Source organism: Notamacropus eugenii, chromosome 1 (assembly GCF_028372415.1).
Source record: "Notamacropus eugenii isolate mMacEug1 chromosome 1, mMacEug1.pri_v2, whole genome shotgun sequence".
Lineage (NCBI taxonomy): Eukaryota > Metazoa > Chordata > Mammalia > Diprotodontia > Macropodidae > Notamacropus > Notamacropus eugenii.
In genome coordinates this window covers 176,934,724-176,955,646 of record NC_092872.1, presented here as the reverse complement: position 1 = coordinate 176,955,646, position 20,923 = coordinate 176,934,724, and the positions used below count along the sequence as shown (strand labels likewise).

General features: G+C 36.4%; 1 protein-coding gene across 1 annotated transcript in view; it reads right to left on the bottom strand.

The window, feature by feature from the left end:
• HDGFL3 (HDGF like 3) overlaps nucleotides 1-20,923 on the bottom strand; it is an 83,079-nt gene that overhangs the window by 23,138 nt on the left and 39,018 nt on the right. The window contains exons 2-4 of the mRNA XM_072619629.1: nucleotides 8,938-9,014; nucleotides 1,163-1,301; nucleotides 550-708 (exon numbers count right to left, since the gene is read on the bottom strand). Coding sequence (XP_072475730.1) covers nucleotides 550-708; nucleotides 1,163-1,301; nucleotides 8,938-9,014 — 375 coding nt within the window. The remainder of the gene's footprint in view (nucleotides 1-549; nucleotides 709-1,162; nucleotides 1,302-8,937; nucleotides 9,015-20,923) is intronic.

The following is a 20,923-nucleotide window of genomic DNA, read 5'->3' as shown; positions in this document are numbered from 1 at the left end:
AGAAAAAAGATACTATGGAAGGATGATAAATATTAAGTACTTATTTGTAAGAGATGTTTAAAGCGTAGTTAACTTATTATTACATAAGCACCAAATAGAATTTAAGCTTCATTAAGAATTTAAACAGAACAAGCTGTTTAAGTATTCAATTATACCTGTGTGATAAATCAATTATGATAAACCAAATAAGATGAAAACCTCCCTGTCTTTGGCAACCAATGTAGACACTACCATCCTACTTTAAAGCACCGTTCAGTTTCTAAAATGTCATTTAAACTTATCTCATCTGGTAAGTTGTATTTCATTAAACTTTATACTCTTATAGAATGGCAAATTCAATCTCTTGTACTACAGCTAGAGTTCTAACTGCTGGTTGCAGGGCCACGTCTTATGCATCTTTTGAATTCCCAAAAGAGAATGTATGTATAACCCAGGGCTATACAGTAGGCACCCTGTAAAAGCCTGTTAGTGACTAAGTAGACCAAAAGGAAGTGTGCTGTTTTATCATGCATGTGACATTAATAATAATGAGAAAAGCTCCTTGGTAACCTTTGAAGTATATGATTTTTTCCGTTTTGAGCCCGCTTTTTCATTCTTTCTTTTGCCTTTTCCATCTTCTTCTACTCTATCACCTTCCTCCTCACTGCTGGCATCTGCAGTATTGCCTCCTTCACCCTCAGTTTCTGAAGAGCTCTGTTGCTGAATTGCCTGAAAAATAATAAAAGATCAGCTAATTACATGGCACAAAGTACCACAAACACACATACTCACATGGAAATGGTGATAAGAAATAGCTATACTTTAGGCATTTTACTTAGAAACAGCTTGGTTTATTCTTAAGGCTCTGGAGAGAAAGGTCTGGCAGAAAGAATTTCTTCCAGTGGCCACTTAAACATCAATGATCAGATGAAGAAGCTTTAACTCTGAAGGGACCAATCAAGTTTTGATGATGGAAACCTGCACATTAAAGTCATAGTCAGTCACAGCATTAGGAGCACTATTTACTGAAAATATTTAGTTGGTCTTCTGGAGTAGAGAGTTTGTGTTCCTAGTAGGTAATCAACCAATTAGCAGAAAGAATATACATCTGCAGAAGATCATTACAGTATAAAAGCTAAAACTAAGAGATGAGATATGAAGGAAAATAATGTAAATTATTTACCTGGTATCCAGTAAACTTGACTCTGGGATTATTTTCTATTTCCCACAAGCCTTCATTAAATCCTTTTCTTTTGTTAGACTTTCCAAACTTATCTTTATATTCTTTATAAGGGAAAAGGTCTTTTGGTCCCAGAAACGCTCTGCAGAAAAGATAACAGGAAATACAACTGTCTTTTCAAATGTAATACATCTAAAACATCAACAGCAACACAATCAAGCCATTTTCACTTAAATAACCCAGTGTACACACTAATTAAAAAAATACTTGTCAGGTAAGTAACAAGCATATTTTAAGAAACAGGTGCCCTAATTAAGGTAATTCATCAAAAAAGTAAGCACTAAAGAAAATAGTCCTTAATATTTTTTAACACCATCCTTACCCCTCACAGCCTAGCACAGTACTTTGCATACAAAGGTTGCTTAATAAATAGATGCTGAAAGAATGGATGGCTGATTCTAGTCTCAGACCAATTTTTCATTTTTCATCCACTTAAGATTTACCTTAGCATGGCATAATAGGTAGGATACTGGCCTTGGAACCAGAAGACGTGTGAGTTCAACTTACCTTCAGACATTTTCAGGCTCTGTGGCTCTGGATAAGTCATTCAACCCTTCAGTGTTCTAGGCAACTCAATAAGCTATGAGATATAGAGAAGGGCTGACTTGCATTGGTAGAATTTCCTTATCTGGAAGTTCCCTACATCAGTGAAATCAAAGGTCCCTATACCCAAGACTTATTTAATGAATGTTTTAAGGCCCATTGATTCTTATCATACTGCCAAAATTTATAAAATAGAGAGTAATGTAGTAATAGCAACCCTAGATACAAAATGCAATATTACACTAAAAATCAACTATTGTTAACGCATTATCCCCTAGAAAGATTTCTAGAAACTGAAAAACATTGATCTTAAAAAATCAAAATGCACAATAATAAGTTCTATTATATACATTAAAAATCAATCATTAGCTAACATCATATGTTCTCCTCACAAACAACTCATCGTCTCTTAATCAGTCATGGAGTCTCTAAGTTGGAGGAGAATTTAAAGACCATAGGATCAGAGAATTTAGGGTTATAAGAGACCTTAGAAATAATTTTCTTTCTGTAAAGTTACACATTTTACAGATAAGGAAACTGAGGTCCAGAAAGGTTCACATTGTCCAATTTCCCATCCAATGAAGAAATTATTTTGACAGAAACCATCATTAGCCCTGGAAATCCCATCTCAGAAGCACTCTCTGTCCCTGGAGTCCTTCCCTCTCACTGGATAGGCTCTTCCCAGGGCTTCCATGTGACAGGGTTACCCAGACTGGTCACCTCTTCCCTTTCTACCAGGCTGCACTGTTCTAATCTTTTCCAGCCCGAGGTATCTTCCTGGTGACTTGTTTTTATGTCTTTTCTCCCTACTCCTTTTCTACTTCCTTGTGTTTTTGCTTTCCCCATTGAAATATAACCTCCTGGAAGACAGGCCTGTCTTAATTTTGCTTGTATTTATCTTCCCAGTGCTTAGCACAGCGCCTGGTACAGAGTAAGTACTCCACAAATGCTTGTTAACTTGAAACTGGTTGGTAGAAAGTTCTTTCTTATACTGAACAAAAACCTACTTCTGTCCCTGGTTCAATTACATTCTGGAGCAATATCAAACACATTTTCATTCTCTTTACATATTTTTTCTCTTTAAATATTTAAAGATTATTATCACATTTCCCCTAAGTCTTCCTTCCTCTAGGCTAAATACTTTCAGTTCCTTCCACCTTCCTTCAATACAACAGTCGGTAGACTGTTGGAGAACAATCTCTAATCTCTAGTTTGTCAAGGTTCCTCTAACAAAGTTGTACCCATTACTGAACATGATATTCCAGGTAGCATATTAAAACTACATAATGGGAACATTAGTTTCTCTAAAGTAGATAAGATACTTCTAATCTAATCTAAGAGTTAGCCTTTTTTTAGCAGCTATAGCAAAAAGAATTCAATGAATGCCCCTTAAAAAGAGCTTCGATAGGTACGATTAGAGAGGCAGAAGAAATAAAAGACATTATACATCCTTGTGCTTGAAGGAGTTTAAAATCTAGTTGGGAAGATAAGACAAACAAATATGTAACAATTGGAGCAAAATTCAAAAATTTTATTATATTTAAAGACTTAATTGGATGGTACAGTTTATGATTGTCATAGAAACTCACAGAAACAGATGCTTCATTAAGGAAATGGAACTTAAATGGGCCTTGAAAAATATATAGAATTTCCTTTGGGCCAGGAATACCACTACTGTGCAGTTAATCCCAAGACAAAGGGGAAGTTCCCAAAATATTTAAAGAAATACTCTTTGTGGCAGCAAGAAATTGGAAGCAGAGTGATTGCCTATGGCATATGAGTAATGGAATATTATTGTGCCATAAGGAATTACAATTACGAAGAATTCAGAGAAATCCGCGGTCATAAATATATTGTACTTGCTTTATATTTATTTGTATATATACTCTTTTTATTCTGTATATGTGTAAATATACACATATATTCACATGTATATGTATATATATATTTGCTCTCTACCTCAATAGATTGTAAGTTCCTTACCTGAAGAGATTGTTTCATTCTTTGTACCTGTATCCATAAAACCTAACTCATAGTAGGCATTTAATACATGCTAATTTATTGATTGATATTTGTATAAAGCAATACAGAACAAAGTAAGCAGAAACCTGAGACTATCAATGAACGTAATAATGGAAAGGAAAACACCACTCAAAGATATCTCAACACAGATTAGTGCAGAAGAGCAGACAACTGATGAAACCAACCTTCCTCTCCTTTTGTAAAGAAGGGACCTCTACCTGTAGCTGACTACAGGCACCCAACGAGGTATGTGTTATTAGATAGGTTAAAGGTGTCCCTTTTGTTTTGCTTAACTGTTCTGTTATACTAGTTCTCCCCTACATTCCCAACAAATGGCACATGAAACACCAAGGGGATAGGAACACATAGAATGGCTTTTTAAATCAGTCAACAAGCATTCAGTAAGCACCAGCTCTGTGCCAAGCACTGTGCTAAGTATACAAAGAAAGGTAAAAAGAGGCCCTGTTCTCAAGGAACTCACAGTCTAATCAAAAGTATGTCAGAACCAAGGCTAACATTGCTAGGGAAGAAAATTTAAATTAAAAAAGGCATTTCAGAGGAAGAATTTAAGGTATTTGAGTGGGTATTCTGCAAGTTCAGAAGGAGTCAAACAGTGTGATATGCCAGCCAAAAAAGCTATGCAATCTTAGACTGCATTGAGAGGCAGTGTCATTGGAGGTGAGCATCATGGTACTCTGTTATGTTCAAACTATCCTTGAAGTATTATGTTTAGTTCTGGAAACCATGTTTTTGAAGAACATTGATAAACTGGAGAACAGATGGGTGATGGGGCCTTGAAATTGTGGCATATTAGAATAAGTAAAATAACTGATGTCTATCCTAGAACAGGGAAGACTCAGGGAAGACACGATAGCTATCTTCAAATATCTAAAGGACAGCCATGGGCAAAAGGGATTTGACTTCATAAGGTCATAGATTTAGAAGGACCTCCAGAAGCCTTCTAGTCCTACCCCCTGATTTTACAGAGGAAGAAACTAAGGCTCAGGGAGGCTAATTAGTTTGCTCATCACACAGGTAGTATCAAAGGCAGGATTTAAACCCAGGTCTTCATTCCCTGGCCCACGAAAACAATAGGAGTAGTAAGAATAGGTTTCAGGGGGGGAATTTAGGCTTTTTCAAAGGAAAAACTCCCTAACAATTAGAACTATTTTAACGTGGAATGGAACGTTTTGTGAGATGATGGGTTCCTTCACCCTCTTGGGGTCTTAAAAAAAGACTAAATGACTACTTGTGTTTGTTATAAGGTATTGTTCAGATTTGTATTGAACTAGGGGGTCACTGTGGTATCGTCTAACTCAGAGATTCTTTGATTCTATGGACTGTACCATCTAGATCTGATAAATCAAACTCTCTCTAGATATGGATCCCCTCCCCTGAATTAGGAAAAAAGATACTAAAGTCAGAATGATCTGGATTCAAACTCTGCCTTGGACACTTGCTAGTTATATAACCCTAGGCAGGTCACTTGCCTTCTTTGGCCTGCATTTCATCTAAAAAGAGAAGATATTGGACTCAAAGATCTTTTGCAGCTCTACGTCTATAATCCTATCTTTTCTCTCCTAGAATATTAGCTCCTTGATGGTAAAAACCATTGACTTTTAAAAAATCCTTTGCAACACTTAGCACTTAAATCTTTGTTGAATAAACGGGCTGAAATCTGTATGAAAGGCACAATACTGAAAGCTCATGGACCTGTGCAGAGGATTCCTCTGCAAAGGGATCACACATTTAATTAATAAGTTGATGTTCATTTAAATTAAAGTGTCTTGCTTTAGGAGTAGTCTCAGAAAAGCCTTACATAAAGTTACTTTGATAAACTGGGGAGAGCCTTCTGAACAGTGACTGGGATGGGGAAATTGCCTTGCAATTGTGATATCTTAGGATGGGCAAAGGAAGTGGGGATGGCTACACATTTTAACAATCTGACTGTGCTGAATAAGAATGTCAGTTTCCATCCTTTTGACTGTTGCTACTACTTTGCTCTTTACTGCTTGGGGCTGCCTTGGGTTCCACCTAATCGCTTATTGTCTTGAACCCTGCTAACTAACTCTGGACCATCTGAGCTCACCTTTGCCTAATCTGTTATAAATTCTGCTTCAGCCCTTATGACATCTGGTTACTCTCTCCTGGAGAGATTAGGGAGTTAATGCTAAAGAGTAACTGGAAATAGTTATATGAGGGTAAGTGAAAGCCAGAAAATACCCTCTCATCCTATTACCAACTCATTCTCTTCACCAAATCTTCATATACTACCACTCACCTATCTCCTCATCCAGTCTCTCATTTCTACTAGTCCACACACCCTCGCTTACCTATCATATTTATCTTTTGATTGGGATCTTTGTTCAAGGGGCCATCCTTGGTATATGACAAATCTAGGGAAACTTCCCCGAGGCTCTGTGTCCTTGGAAGTCCTCTATTATGACAGAGATTAAATACAGCAGGACAGATAAACTATAGGGAATCAGTGATAGGGAGAGAAGAAGGTGGTGTGGAGAAATGGATAGAATGATGTGAGGTACCCAATCAACATGTAAAAAGAGGGGGAAGGGATGAGAGCTGTCCATTTGGTAATAACATCCCTTTCCTTTCTTCTGTACATACCCTTTCAGGCTGACCACTACTCCTCTATTACATCTCTTCCCTCAAAAAATCTTTTAAAACTACCTTCTGCACTCATTTTTAACGAGATTTCATTTGGGGCAGCTGGAAGGCCCAGTGGATAAAGTGCTGGGCCTATAGTCAGCAGGACGCGTTCAAATGTGGCCTCAGCTTCTTACTAGCTCTGTGACCCCAGGCAGCTCAACTAGCCTCTGTTTGCCTCAGTTGTCTGATCCATAAACAGGGATTAATAATAGCACCTACCTCCCAGGGCTGTTGTGAGGATCACATGAGAAAATAACTGTAGCATGCTTAGCAGGCCACTTGGCACATAGCAGGTACTGTATAAAAATGGTAAGGAGAAGGAAACAGAGAGTGGCTTGTCCCATGTTTTATCTTCCATTTAAGAGTTTACCTATATCTGTTTGTTTGTTGTATCTCTCTAAATGTCCACATGTATGCACATGTACCTATGTATATAGCAGAGGTCATTTCCCAACATACATTAGGTACAACACAGAGCTATAAGCTATCTCTGAATTCCTAGACATCACTGTCTAATCAAGTGCTCATCAGCAAAGGCTTTGTAGAAAGTGGAACGAAAAGGTCAGCATCTCCTTAAAAGGACGAAATTCACCAATGCGGCACAAAGCTCCTAACCAAAATGAGGCTTTACAAAGCAGTAGCAATATCTGGAGGGGCTATGTGATTCTCAGAAATGAACTTATCAAAGGTCTCATATTTAGATTCTCATAGACTTCTTTTATCATCCTTATCCTCCAACTCTTCTGGGCCTTATATAGAGAGATAAAATCAACAAGATTCTGGATCCTAGCCAATCCAGCAACACTAAAGCAATGCTCATCACAGTACAGCTCCATGGCATTTGACCTATATAGGGAATGGATCTGCCCAAAGAGCTTTCCTATGTTGAACTGAAATGGGGCAACCATAAATGGGGACAGAAGAAATGTTTCAAGGATGTACTGAAAAGCAAAGTGGTCTAGCAGCGTACGTTTGGGAAGCAGAAGCAGCAAAGAGTCCAGCTATGTGTGCGGCATGTGAGTATAGGGCAATTATATTTCAAGAAAAAATTCAAGTCACCTTTGAGTCTAAGAAGCAAAATTCAAACAATGAGCTGTGTAAGCAGGGGCTGTTGGGGAAGGCTAAAAGTTGTATATGCTTAAAAAAAAAAAAAAAAGGTGTGATAATAATTTCTGGCAAATGTGTCCAGGATTTCTTATAAAAAGCATTGATTGCTACTAAATTTGGATGCAGAGGGATTCCTGATATACTTAATTCATTCTTAATGGAGGCAAAAACTTTACTTCCTATTCTGGATAGTGGAGCAGGTTCAGATTTCATTTAGCAAGGAAAGTGACATACTTTGTTAGAGCATCACTTCCTATCTAATATCCTCTTAAAAGGTTGAACTAGATGATCTCAAAGACCTCTTTCAGCTCCAAAATTCTATGATTCTATTGTGTTAAGGGAACGGTGAGGTGAGGAATGAATATCAACAGTTGACATTTACTGAGCACTTTAAAGTTTACAAAATATTTCCTGTATAGTATTTCATTTGATTATCACAACAATTCTGTGAGGTAAGCATTTCAGGCAAAATGCTCTAGGATAATTTTGTTAGTGTGTGAAAGAGGAAGCTGTGATAGATAAACAGTTTGAAATTTCTAATGAGATGAAAAAGAATCTCAAGTCGTCCTTTGTATACCCAAAAGCCCACCATTAGCAGCTGTGTTCAAAGCCATCCTATCCTTGCGGGTCTCCCAGGCAAAGGGTGAGATGGAACCTAGGATATATGTTTCCTTCCAGAAGGATCACAGAGCACTAGCCTCAGGTATACAAGGTCTGGGAAAGGTTTTCTCCTCTCAAGACAAGAATTAGGAATGTGCTGGAGTGGTAGAATCATGAAGCCAATTATGAAGCTAAACTGCATAATTCACCCCTGACCCCATTTGTTATTTTCACTCCCTGATTTTCCTATAGTTATAAGCAGTTAAACAGCAACAAAACCCTTAGAAAAACTTATAAAGGACTAATTGCTTGTTCTAGAGATGGAAGAGGAGATGCTAAGGATTGTGTCTTATCCTGGGCCAGGAAAAAGAGAAACTCCCTTATGAGAATGGGATAGTTTTACCCCAGAGAAGTAGACTGGCTGACCCCAGTCTTTGGGGTTTAAACAAACGACAAGGGAGCTATCTAGAATCCATGACAGGCCCAGAGGTACACGTAAGATGGTTGTACACTGGCAGAAGGTCCCCATGTTATTGCCAATATCTAGCTGAAAAAGTAACGCCATTCAATACCAGACATTCACGTCTTAAGACCGAAATGTTTATCATTTCAAATGTCTACTCTGATGAAAAGGCATTGTTTTTTGTTTTGATCAAACTGATTTTGACAGTATGTTAAGCTGTAGTTCCTTCGTTAACAATAATTTACAGATTAAAAACAAAAATTATAATCTGATAAAATACTCATTTTTAAAGAATATGGCATTTTTGCTGACTTACGTTTCATGGGTGCCAAAAAAGAAGATTGGGTACTTATTTGCTGGAGGCTTCACAGCTCCCTCTGGGAGTTCATCAATCTGTGGAGGATAAAATTACATAGGGCTGTTATCCAACATTCGGATAGATAAATCAGTTAAATCAGGTGAATCTCATAAAGGGATGACTACAGTTGACAGTAGTAACTACAGTTACTGCTCTTTCTGCAACCCATTTCAAAGCTCAGTGACTGTTCTACTGCTCATGGACTCTGAGATTTTGTTGTTGCTGTCATGTAATTATATGTCACAGGAAGAATAACAGGTCACTGCACTGAGAAGCTGAAATACAATGTCACAATTTGATTCGAAGTCACACTTTTGAAATTTCAAATTAGATATTGTCATCAAGATGGATCACTTAGCATATCCAGCTCAGTGATTCTTAAACTTTTCAAATGCCACCATTCACTCTCTCAGGTTCTGTATCTACTCTATAAATAACCCTCAAGCATTTAATTAAGCCTCTTTCTCAAACAAGTATTTTACAGAGGTGTTAATAAGTAAATTATTTTTAAAATTCACTAATTCAGAATAAAGGAGAAGAGAAGAAAGTTTGAATAAATGATCATAGTAATTTAGAATATTTGCAAAAAATTATCATTTTAATACTTTCAATTGTATTGCTATCATCAGTCCCAAATCCAGCATGGTATAGCAGAGACAGAGCTGTCATTGGAGTCATGAAGGAGACCTGGATTCAGATCCTACCTCTGCCACTCTGGCTGGGTCACCATGGACAAATCACTCAACTCTCAGGTAACTCTCTAAAGTTGTAAGTTAGAAAACAGTTATTGATATTCATTGATAGATGTAAGGAAATCCAAAACAGATGTTCCCTACATCAATGAAATCACATATCTGAACTAACTCCCCTGCCAAATCCCAAAACTCAACACAACAAAATGTTGTCAATGGTCCTGCATAATCTGTGTTACTGAGTAGATAAGAAACGTATTTGTATATAATAGATTCTCTTATGCAACCAATGCTAGAGCTGTTAATGAAATGCTTAAAATACTTTGCTTTCTTTAGTAGGGTATGTGACCATATAAAATCTATTTTGCTTACAAACTCCTTTTTTCATAGATGACAGAAAGATGACCTTGGGCAAGTTACCTCATTTCTCTAGACCTCACTTTCCTTGCCCGTAAAACGAAGGTGTTAAACTGATATCCTCTAAGGTGTCTTCCAGTTCTTAATCTATGATTCTATATTTTGGTTAATATAAGGGGGGTTTTTCATAAGGTAGGAAACAAAATATCTTCAGTCAAAATAAGAAGTTTCCTACCTATTCAGATTATAAGGTAGGCCTAAATAAACTAGGTCTATTCTGCCTAAAATTGGAATCTGATTATTTTATTAAATTCATGCTACCTAACTTCAGCTAGATCTTCATTTAATAACCCTTCTATTACTCCATGATGGATTGTCATCCTTTCCTATTGGATACTGCAACTATCCTCTCTCCTCAAACCCCTTATTCCAATAACTATTTCTTAGGTGACCTTGACTTGAGCTTTCATCCTAGGTTTCTCCTCCATTTTGCAGCCAAACTCTTGGAAAAGAGTTATTTATATTCCTCCAGTTCCACTCTTCTCACTTTTCAGACCCTGCAGGACCTCTCTTTGACATTTAAAGCCCTTGCAATATGGCTTCTAACTTCATCGCTTAAATGAAACTGCTCTCTCTAAGGTTAAGAAAATTCTCTTAATTGCCCATTCAAACAGCTTCTTCTTAGTGCTCATCCTTCTTAAGCTTGTTAAAGAATTTGACACATATTTCTCAATACTCATCTTCCTGAGTTCATGTAACACTTTTCTCCTGATTCTTTTGGAATCTTTCTCTTCCTAAAGGCTAACTAAACTCAAATATTACTTCCTTCACAAAGTCTATCCCGATCTCTAATTGCTAGCACCCTCTTCCCCACCAAAATTATTTTGCATTTATTTTGTATATATTTTGCATTTCTTTGTGTTTATGTTATTAATTTCAACAAAGAATGAAAACTCATTGAGGGCAGATATTGTTTTGGTTTCCCTTTATTGTCCCGAGCACCTGGCACATGGTGAACACTTAGTAAAGTGCTTGATTGATTTATTGAGAAAACTGAAGTCCTTCACTATGAACTCTTTCATCTTCCTTACCACAAACCTCAAAATCCTCCTCTATTTACCTCCACATTTTCTTTTTTTCTTTACTCTGATGTCTAAAGAAGAGAAATCCTTTCTCCTTGTCAAGGCCAACCCCTTTCAATTGTGCCCTTGATCCTATCCTTTGTCATCTCTGACAGGAACTTGACCCAGTAACTATTATCTCCCTCTACACTGATCATCATTTTCCTCTTTCAGTGGCAATCTCTTCCTTTCTACTGGCTCCTCCTTTGCTGCCTATACACATATACATATCTGCTCCATCTTTTAAAAACCCTTTTTCTTCAGCTTGCATTTCCTTCAAGCTTTCTTCTTATATCTTACTTATCTTGCTATTTTTCTGCCACATTCACAGAAAGAGTTGTCTTTGTTTGCCTTCACCTCTTCACCAGACATTCATTTCTCAAACCCTCACAACTAGGATTTTTTCCTTACTACTCTACTGAAACTGTTCTCTTCAACATAAACTAATGATTTCTTATCACTAAATTCAATGGTCTTTTCTCAGGTCTCATTTTCCTTTACTTCTCTGCAGCTTTTGACAAGCCCCTCAGCCTGGATTCCCTCTCCCTCTTTAGCATCTATAGTATCTTTCTTTTTTCTCCTCCTAGCTACCGCATCACTCATTCCTTTTCAGTCTTTGTTGGTTCATCATTGATTTCCTGCTTCATAAGCAAGGCTATCCTTCAAGGGACCATCCTGGTCTCTCTTCTCTTCTCAGTCTCTTCATCCTTAGGAATTTTATTAGCTCCTATAGATCTATCATGACTGCTTGACTGACTGTCATTTGGGTTCTGTATCTTCAGCACCTACTACCTTGTATGACACATATTAGTAGATGCTTAATAATTGCTTGTGGCATTGAACTGAATCTCTACACACATAATTACACACATACACACACACAAACCCACACATACATATCACACAACAGATCTCTAGCCATATCTCTCTACTGGAGGGTATTCCTGCTATAAATCTCGACCTGGATGTTCTATTGGTAAATTTAACATGTTCTTCAGAAGAGAAGCAGCATGATACAGTGGAAAGAACACAAGCTCTGGCATCAGAGGACCTTGGTTCAAAACCCACCTTTGATGTTTATTACCTGGGTGATCATGGATAACTCACTTAATCTCCCTGATTCTCGGTTTCCTCACATGTAAAATGAGGGACTGGTCTTAATGGCCTCTAAGGCCTCTTCCAGCTCTAAGTGCTTAGGACCTTGTCCAAAGAGAATTGATCATATTACTTCCCCAAACCACTCCTTCTCCAAAGTGCCACATTTATGTTACAGCTTTACAATTACCCAGGTTTGTAAGCTTAGAGTCATTTTTGATTTTTCACTTTCCTTCATCCCAAAACCCAATAAATGTTTGACTAATATTGAGTTTATCCCTATTACATCTCTTTACATTCATTTCCTTCTCCCTTCCTTCCATTCATACAACCACCACTTAAATTCCAGCCCTCATTATCTTTTTGCCAGGACTATTTTAATATCAACCTAATTGGTATTCCTGCTTCTACTCCTTCCTTCTACCTTGAACTGGTGAAGTTTGCCATAACCAGTCTGACTCAACTCACCTTACGTCCTGCTGCTCTCACACACATATCATTTCCATTACCCTTTTTCATCTTCTAGCTCTGGGAATAGGAATGAAGTTAATTTTGCCATTTCTGGAAAGGATATATCAATCAAATGCCCTATCGCTCCAGTCACCATCCCTGCAACTTCACGGTCCAAAACACTCCTCCTTCATCACCAGTCTTCTATATATATGTTGTCTTCCTTATTAGAACACAAGTTTCTTGATGTCGGAGATAATCTTGCTCTTTGTTCTTACAAAATTACTTTGTATCTGTATCCCTAGTACTTACCATAGTGTCTGACACTTAGTAAGTGCTTAAAGAATGCTTTTTCATCCAGTCAGTCATTTAGTTATTCACTCATCTCCCAAAATATTCTTTGTAAGGCATAGGCTTAATCATGTCATTATTTTCTTGCTCAAAAATGTTTAATGATTTCTATTGCCTCTAGGATAAAATACAAATTCCTTAGTCTTGGTCTATGGTTTTACCCTGAACCCTAATGATCAGCAGCTATGATCTGAGTTGGTGGGGGAAAGTGCAGTAATTCAGCAAATTTCCACTCAGGGGACCCAAAATTTTGGATCATAAATCATACCTTTAGAGTTAAAAGAGATTTAAGAGGCCACTGGGTCCAACCTCCTTATTTTACAGATAAGGAAAGTAAGACTAGGAGAAGTTCAGTGACTTGCCCAAGATCACATACTCTATAAGAATGTTAAGCAAGATTTGAACTCAAGTCTTCCTGAATTTCAAACCAGTTCTCTATCCACTATGCAACCTAGCTGCCTCTTAGGGGATCCAATATCTGATAGTGACATACATAAAGTAGTCCAGTCAAGGGTAAGTGCAATAGTAACTGAGTTAAAAGTTAAAGTTGTATCCCACAGTCAACACTTAATTATCCAGGTAATCACTTAATTTGTAGATTAGTTTCTTTTTTCTCTTCCCTACTTCCCTTACCCCTTCAATAACTTATCCATGTAGCACACCCACTGAAGTGTGTATAGAGGCAAGTAGGGGACAGCTAGCTGGAACAGTGGATAGAATGCTAGATCTCAAGTCATGAAGACTCATCTCCCTGTACTCAAATATAGCCTTACACATATACTAGTTGTGTAACCCTGGGGAAGTCACTTAACTGTTTGCCTCAATTTTTCACCTGTAAAATGAGCTGGAGAAGGAAATGGCAAACCACTACAATATCTTAGTCAACAAAACATTAAATGGGGTCATGATGAGTCATCACAAAGAGTAGAGATAAAAATTCAAACCCATCTATTTTGGTATTGGTTAGAGGGGGCTGTAAAAAGGTTTGAGCAGGAGTTTGAAATCAATGGCTAAAATACTGGAATCTCTCTTCAGTCAATTACTCATGGTGACTTCCCATTGCTATGGATAATAAGCACTTGACTCTTCAGATAACGATATAGCCTTCATGTTTCTTAAAAGGCTACTTCTACCAAGAATATAATTCTTGGAAGTTAGAAATCAGCATGCTAGCTAGTAACTTTGTGCTTATTTAGAGCCTATAAAAGAACAGGGCTCAATACTAAGTGTTTATAGGATACTTTGAAGTTTAGATTCATGATAGTTAGACAATGCCTGCACCAATCTTTTACTCTACTGATAAAGGAAACAAATTTTAAATGGCAAGATGAAATCTACACTAAAAAACACTACACAGAAAGTTTTCTGGACAAAGCATTCTGAGGAATTTGAAGTAAACACTAATTCCACCTTGAAGTGATTTCTGCATAAAAGGCCCAAAATTTCTGATTTTGTCATTTGCAATTATTTTACTGACATTTGCCTAACCAATAATAATTTTTAAACAATAATGATTAATGAGGTCATAACAGTTGTGTCACTAATGCCACTTATGGTTTTAATTTGACATTTTACCTTAACATATTTTACTGTGTTTTCTATTTACTATGTCAAAACACTGGCTTCAAAGTATCGGCATCAGAATGGAATCCCTGCTAAACATATTATAAACTCAAAGTAGCATTTGAGCAAATGATGCTATTTTTAAACTTTGTGATTGCCTCAGTTTCTTTTTGGAGCCATAAAATAAACTAATGTGGAATAAGAAAATGGATATTTATGAAATTTCCCATGGAAAAATCCATGTCCTATGCTGCAGAGATGGCATACTTTCTAACTAATTTTATATCACAATATATACATTAAATTTGAGGTAGCTCTGTGGAGATGAAAAGATACAAAGATATATTCTATCATACAGGTCTTGGGCTATACTAAATAATTTGTCTCCCTAGCTTGAATAAAAATGAAGATCCCACAAATGAAAATTAGGTACACCCACAAATTTATGTTAACTAATTTCAGCTGGGCTCTCACTACTATACAGTTATGCTTTCATTCTTCCATGACTGATGATCCTACTTTCCACAACCATTCCAGACCTTCTCTTTCAAATCCCCTTAAACTATCCTTTCCTTGCCCTGTCTCAGCACAGTCAGCTAGGTGGCTCAGTGAGTAGAGTACTGGACCTGGAGTCAAGAAGACCTGGGTTTAAATCCAGCCTCAAACATTTATTATCCCTATGACCTTAGGCAAGCTACTTAACTCCCAGGGTTGTTGTTAGCAAACCTTACAATGCTATATAAATTCTAGAAAAATATTAGCACATCACTTCCTATGAAAATACAGACCAATCATCTCTTCAACTGCATGCTTGAAAACCCTTTTATATTAGACTTATTCCCCAACTGATAAATAGTCAAAGGATATAAAGAGGCAGTTTTCTAAAGAAAAATCAAAGCTAGCAATAATCATACGAAAAAATGCTCTAAATCACTAATAATTAGAGAAACGTAAATTAAAACAACTCTGAGATACCATCTCACACCCATCAATTTGGCTAACATGACAGAAAAGGAAAATGACAAATGTTTGAGGGAATACAGGAAAAGAACTAGTAAAACCATTCTAAAGAACAATTTGGAACTATGCCCAAAAGGTAATAAAACTGTGTATAATGTTTGACTTAACAATACTGCTACTACATTTTCTCCCAAAGAAATCAAATACAAAGAAAAAGGACCCATATTTACCATATTTACCAAAATACTTATAGCAGCTTTTTGTAATGGCAAAGAGTTGGACATTAAGGAAATATCCAGGAATTGGGGGGTAGTTGAACATACTACAGTTTATGATTGTGATGGAATATGATTGTGCTGTAAGAAATGATGGAGATGGTTTCAGAAAAACCCAGAGAAGGCTTATATGAACTGATACAAAGTGAAATGAGCAGCACCAGAACAATGTGCACAGTAACAGCGACACTATAACAATAATCAACAGTGAAAGACTTGGCCACAATGAAATGATCAATAGGAGATCATCCTATAGCGTCTATCCAATGATCCGCAACAATTTCAGTGGACTCATGCTTAAAAGGGCTATCTACCTCTAGACGGACTCTGAGTGAAGACTGAATATCACTATTTTCTCTTTATTAATTTTTCTTGCTTTTTTCTCACAACATAGCTAATGTGAAAATGTTTTGCATGACTTCATATATAGATGCAATTAATATCATTTTTTTTGTCTTGTCAGTGGATGGGGGCAGGGATGAGGGAAAAGACATAATGTGGAACTGAAAACAAAAATTTAAAAAAATTTAAACCCAACAACAACAAAAACCCTTTTGTATTGTTTTTCCTTCTTTCTTCCTTTGCCCCAAGCAGAGATGGCTCCTCTTCTTACTTCAAGATCAGTCAGTTACCAAGTCTTGTCAATTCCACGTCCATAACTTTTCTCCCATGGGTCCCCTTTTCTTCACTCACAAATCCTGCCACCCCAGTTCACACCCTTGTCATCTTTTGTCTGGATTACTGTACTGGCTTACTAGCCTCCTACTGCTTCCATTCTCTTCCCTCTCCAATTAATCCTTCACACAGCTGCAAAAACTATCTTGAAGTCTGATCATACCACTTCCCTTCTCAAATATTCAGTGGCTCCCTATTGCCTCTGATATGAAACACAAACTCCTCATCTTAGTATTTAGAAGTCTCCACAATCCAGCTCACACTCGCCTTCCCAAAATAATTTCATATCATTCTCTTTTGCATTCGACACTGTAGCCTACTCATTGCTCCCCAATCATACCATGGCATTTCCTGCTTCCATGTATTTTGCATGGGTTCTTCCCCATGCTTTGAATGTATTTCTTGTTCATCTCCACCTTTCAAATCCCTAGCCTCCTTCAAGGTTCAGATCAAATTCTACCTTTGTTAGTAGGCCTTTCCATTCCCGTTTCCATTCCATTAGTGTTCTCTCCCTCCTGAAATTATTTTGTGTTTACTTAAAAAAGTACATTTCATATTTCTCTAGTAGCATGTAAATCCCATGGAGATAGAACTGCTTTTGTATTCCCTGAGTCTTGTGTATAATAAAATACTCACTGAGTTGAACTGAGAAATGTAAGCTTTTTGAAATGGATTCTATAAGAGGAATGTGGACCGAAAAAAGGAGAGGGAAAGGGAAGAAAAGTTATTTAATGAAAAGAAGAGATGAACTTTAATTAAAGGGAAGAAAGTGACAGGAAGAAAAGAATAATAACCAAAAACCCAATCAAAGTACACAATTTGCAGGTTGATAAAAATTCTGAATTACTATTATGTTTTTCTAACTTTGGTAAAAAAATTACTCTAATTTTGCATGCCTCATTTCATCTGAATTCTTCATCTTTTCCACCTTATTAAGCAAGGAAAGTGGAAATATAGACAATAAAGTAGGTAAAATGATTGATTTAAAATTTTTATTTCAATTTCTGTATCTAGGTTTTTAGCTAAAAAAATCAATCCCATACAAAGAGAGTTTTGACGTAAGACATCAAAATGTAAAGAAATCATCATAAAACACAATTAATTATAATTTACAGAGACAACACATTTAAGTAATCTCCTAAGTAAAAGGTCATGGAGAAAACTACCTTATATAAGGTTCCTATATTATATGGATTAAAAAAATTAGTAGATAAAATTTTAATGAATTTTTTTCTTTTACTAAACCTCATATCTGGACTATGTTAATTTAAAGAAATTTAAAGCTCAAAGACCATATCACAAATTAGGCATTAGAATTTCTAAATATCATTTGAGATACCATATTCAAGTAAACTTTTTAAAAATAAGTTTTGCTATGTAACTTGCTAATATTCTTATCAGAAAACACCTGGATTAATCCTTAATTGCTAAAGGTGAAATATGGACAATGCCACAGGCACTTGGCCATAATTTTTCTTTAACCAGCCAAAGCACAGTAAATTTCTGAGCTAACTGTAGATATTTATGAAATATGTTTGCCACCAAGATTTTTAAAGAGTAATTGTCAGTTCTCTTTCAGGCAGAGTTATAGAAAGAGGTAGACTTGAACTCATGATCCCTAAGTTAAAACTCCTGATTTGCTAGGTATGTCATTTAATCTCTGAAGGCCTCAATTTCCTCATCTGTAAAATAAGGTGGTTGGACTAGAAGGCCTCTAAAGTCCCAATTACTTTTAGAATGATAATTCAGTTTTTACCAGAAGTACTTATCTTCTGAAGGAGTATAAAAAAAATTTTTTTTTTTACTCTGGACTATTACATTCTAAATCGGAATGTTGTCTAATATTTAAAATAACATAAAGATTATATTTTTCTGTTTGAGAATTTTCTTAAAAAGAGAAGCAACAATAAGTCACATTGCCAAGCTTAAAATTTCTCCCTGACTTCATTTAACCTGTTATATTTTTGTTCAAAGACTTTATTTTATATTCATTATTAAAAGTTACCCTGAACTTAAATAAGTACATTCTATATGCCCCAGTCAGCTTCATCCTCCCAAAATACTATGTTCTTCATATCAATCCCCTACACAAAAATCTCTTTGAAAGGAACAGTGCACATAAATACTAGAAAATACTATAGATTATAGCTGTACTTCACCTTTTTGGAAGGCAATTTTTCTGGGGAAAATATATTTGGGCCAATATACTACAGTGGAAGCAGCAACGTATAATGGAGTAGGGGCAGCTAGGTGGTGAAGGGGATAGAACACTGACTTTGGAGTCAAGAGGACCTGAGTTCAAATGTGGCGTCAGATGCTTATTAGCTTTGTGACCCTGGGCAGGTCACTTAACCTTAATTACCTACAAAAAGAAGAAGAAAAAGAATGTATAACAGAGTGAGTACTTTATTTGAACCTGAAAGACTTGGGTTTGAGGTCTACTTTTGATCCTTACTAACTGTATAAGTATGGGCAAATTATTTTACTTTTCTTAGCTTCAATGTTTTAAAAATTCTATATAATGGGGATGCTAATATGTGAATACTTACAGAATTGAGGAAGATGTATTTATAAAACACTACAACAATGTGAGCTATAGTTATATTCAACGTAGTATGTTATCATAATAGGATGTTTTCTCACTAAAATAGTTAAAATTAAAGTTTCAGTTGTCTAGAAAGATTATGTAACATAGGACATCCTATTTTATAGGATGGAAGGATCCTAAGAGACATTTTAATCCAAAACTTTTGTTTTGTAAATTTAAAAAATAAAGCTTATAACATACCAAGTCAATGGAGCATTACTGAATTTAGTATCTATTTGTAAGAATACAGAATTACAGGGTGGTCACAATGCTGAAACATGAAGGTTGGGCCAGTAAGAATGGCTGGATTCTTGTGCAAGAACTAGAGGTTCTGATATATAAAGTGAAACATTCCACCTTCTTTGATCATGTAAAGTCAAAATGAATTTTCTCACAAGTCTCAGGAAAATTGGTAAAAGAAAATACAGGATAAGCAAATTCAGTATAGAATATAAAGAAATTAAAAATGTGGAAATAGGTTGACAGGTAGGACATTCTTTTAAGTAGTAGGACTTGATAATGATAAATGATCATTTATCTAGTGCCTCTTGTGTGCCAATCATTATGCTAAGCACTTTATATTTAATATCTCATTTGATCCTCACAACAACCCTGGGAAGTAGGTGCTATTTTACAGATGAGGCAACTGAGGCAGACAGTGGTTCAGTGACTTGCCCATAGCCACATAGCACATAGTGTCTGAGGTCACATTTGAATTCAGGTCTTCCTGACTCCAGGACCAAGTCTATATCCACTGTCCGAAAAAGTACCTAAAGAGAATTTTCTAGAGGAAAAAACGAAGAGGTTTTAGAATGTGTGAACCTCTCTACATTTTAAAATTGTTGTCTTCAAATATATTATAAAATGTTTAGAAGGGGGAAAACAAATCCTTTTAGAGAGACTAGAAAGTAGTTGGTAGGTTAGATAATGTGCTGTTTTAAACAACTGGATCCAAATTAATTTGCATATAAATGGCAAATTTCAAAGGTGAGTAAAATTTGGTGGTGAGAAATAGCAGCCTAAGATGGCTAATTAGAAAGCCACCATCAAAAGGTTTCATATAACCACCTTCTGGAGTTGGTCTAATAAAGGAAGGGAGGAAGGGCAATCTGAAATCAAGAATTTTTCAGCCAAACTGGGCAGAAGAAAGGGCGGGGGTTGAGGGCAGAACCATTTTATCTACAAAAAGCAGATGTAGCAGGGGGAGCTACATAGGGCATGGAGGATGTTAGAAGGTACCTTCTCTCAAATACAAGTAAAGGGCACTGCTATAACTGTAAAATGGGGTATACTGATGTGCAGTGTGGAAGCAATGGGCATCCTTCCAAAAGCCAAGCTTGAGTGAGAAATACTTAAAGAGTTTTTCTTTAAAGTAACAAGAACTGGATGCATAGGGATTGTAATACTATTTGACGATGGCAAGAGAAGGTATTTCATTTGTACCTCGGAGTTTGTGTTTCAGGCAATATTACATTATAGGTCAGGCTGTCTAATTGAAAATTAAGCAATATCTGAAGCATAAGGTACTTTCATTACACTCTTGGGATCTAGGCATGGATAACTGGGACACAGGCATACTGGCCAATGAAGCTAAAACTCAAGGCACCTCTCATTTGGGAGAAGCCAAGTGAAGGGCAAATACGGTGCTTAAGGTCCAATAATAAATCTTTAAAAGGCTAGTTTTGTGTACCTCAAAACTGAAGAGCAAATATGAAAAATTACAAAATACACATTCCCATTTACATAAGAGAGCAGCTAGGTGATATAGTAGATACAGCACAAGACTTGAAGTCAGGAAGACTGGAGTTCAAATCCTAC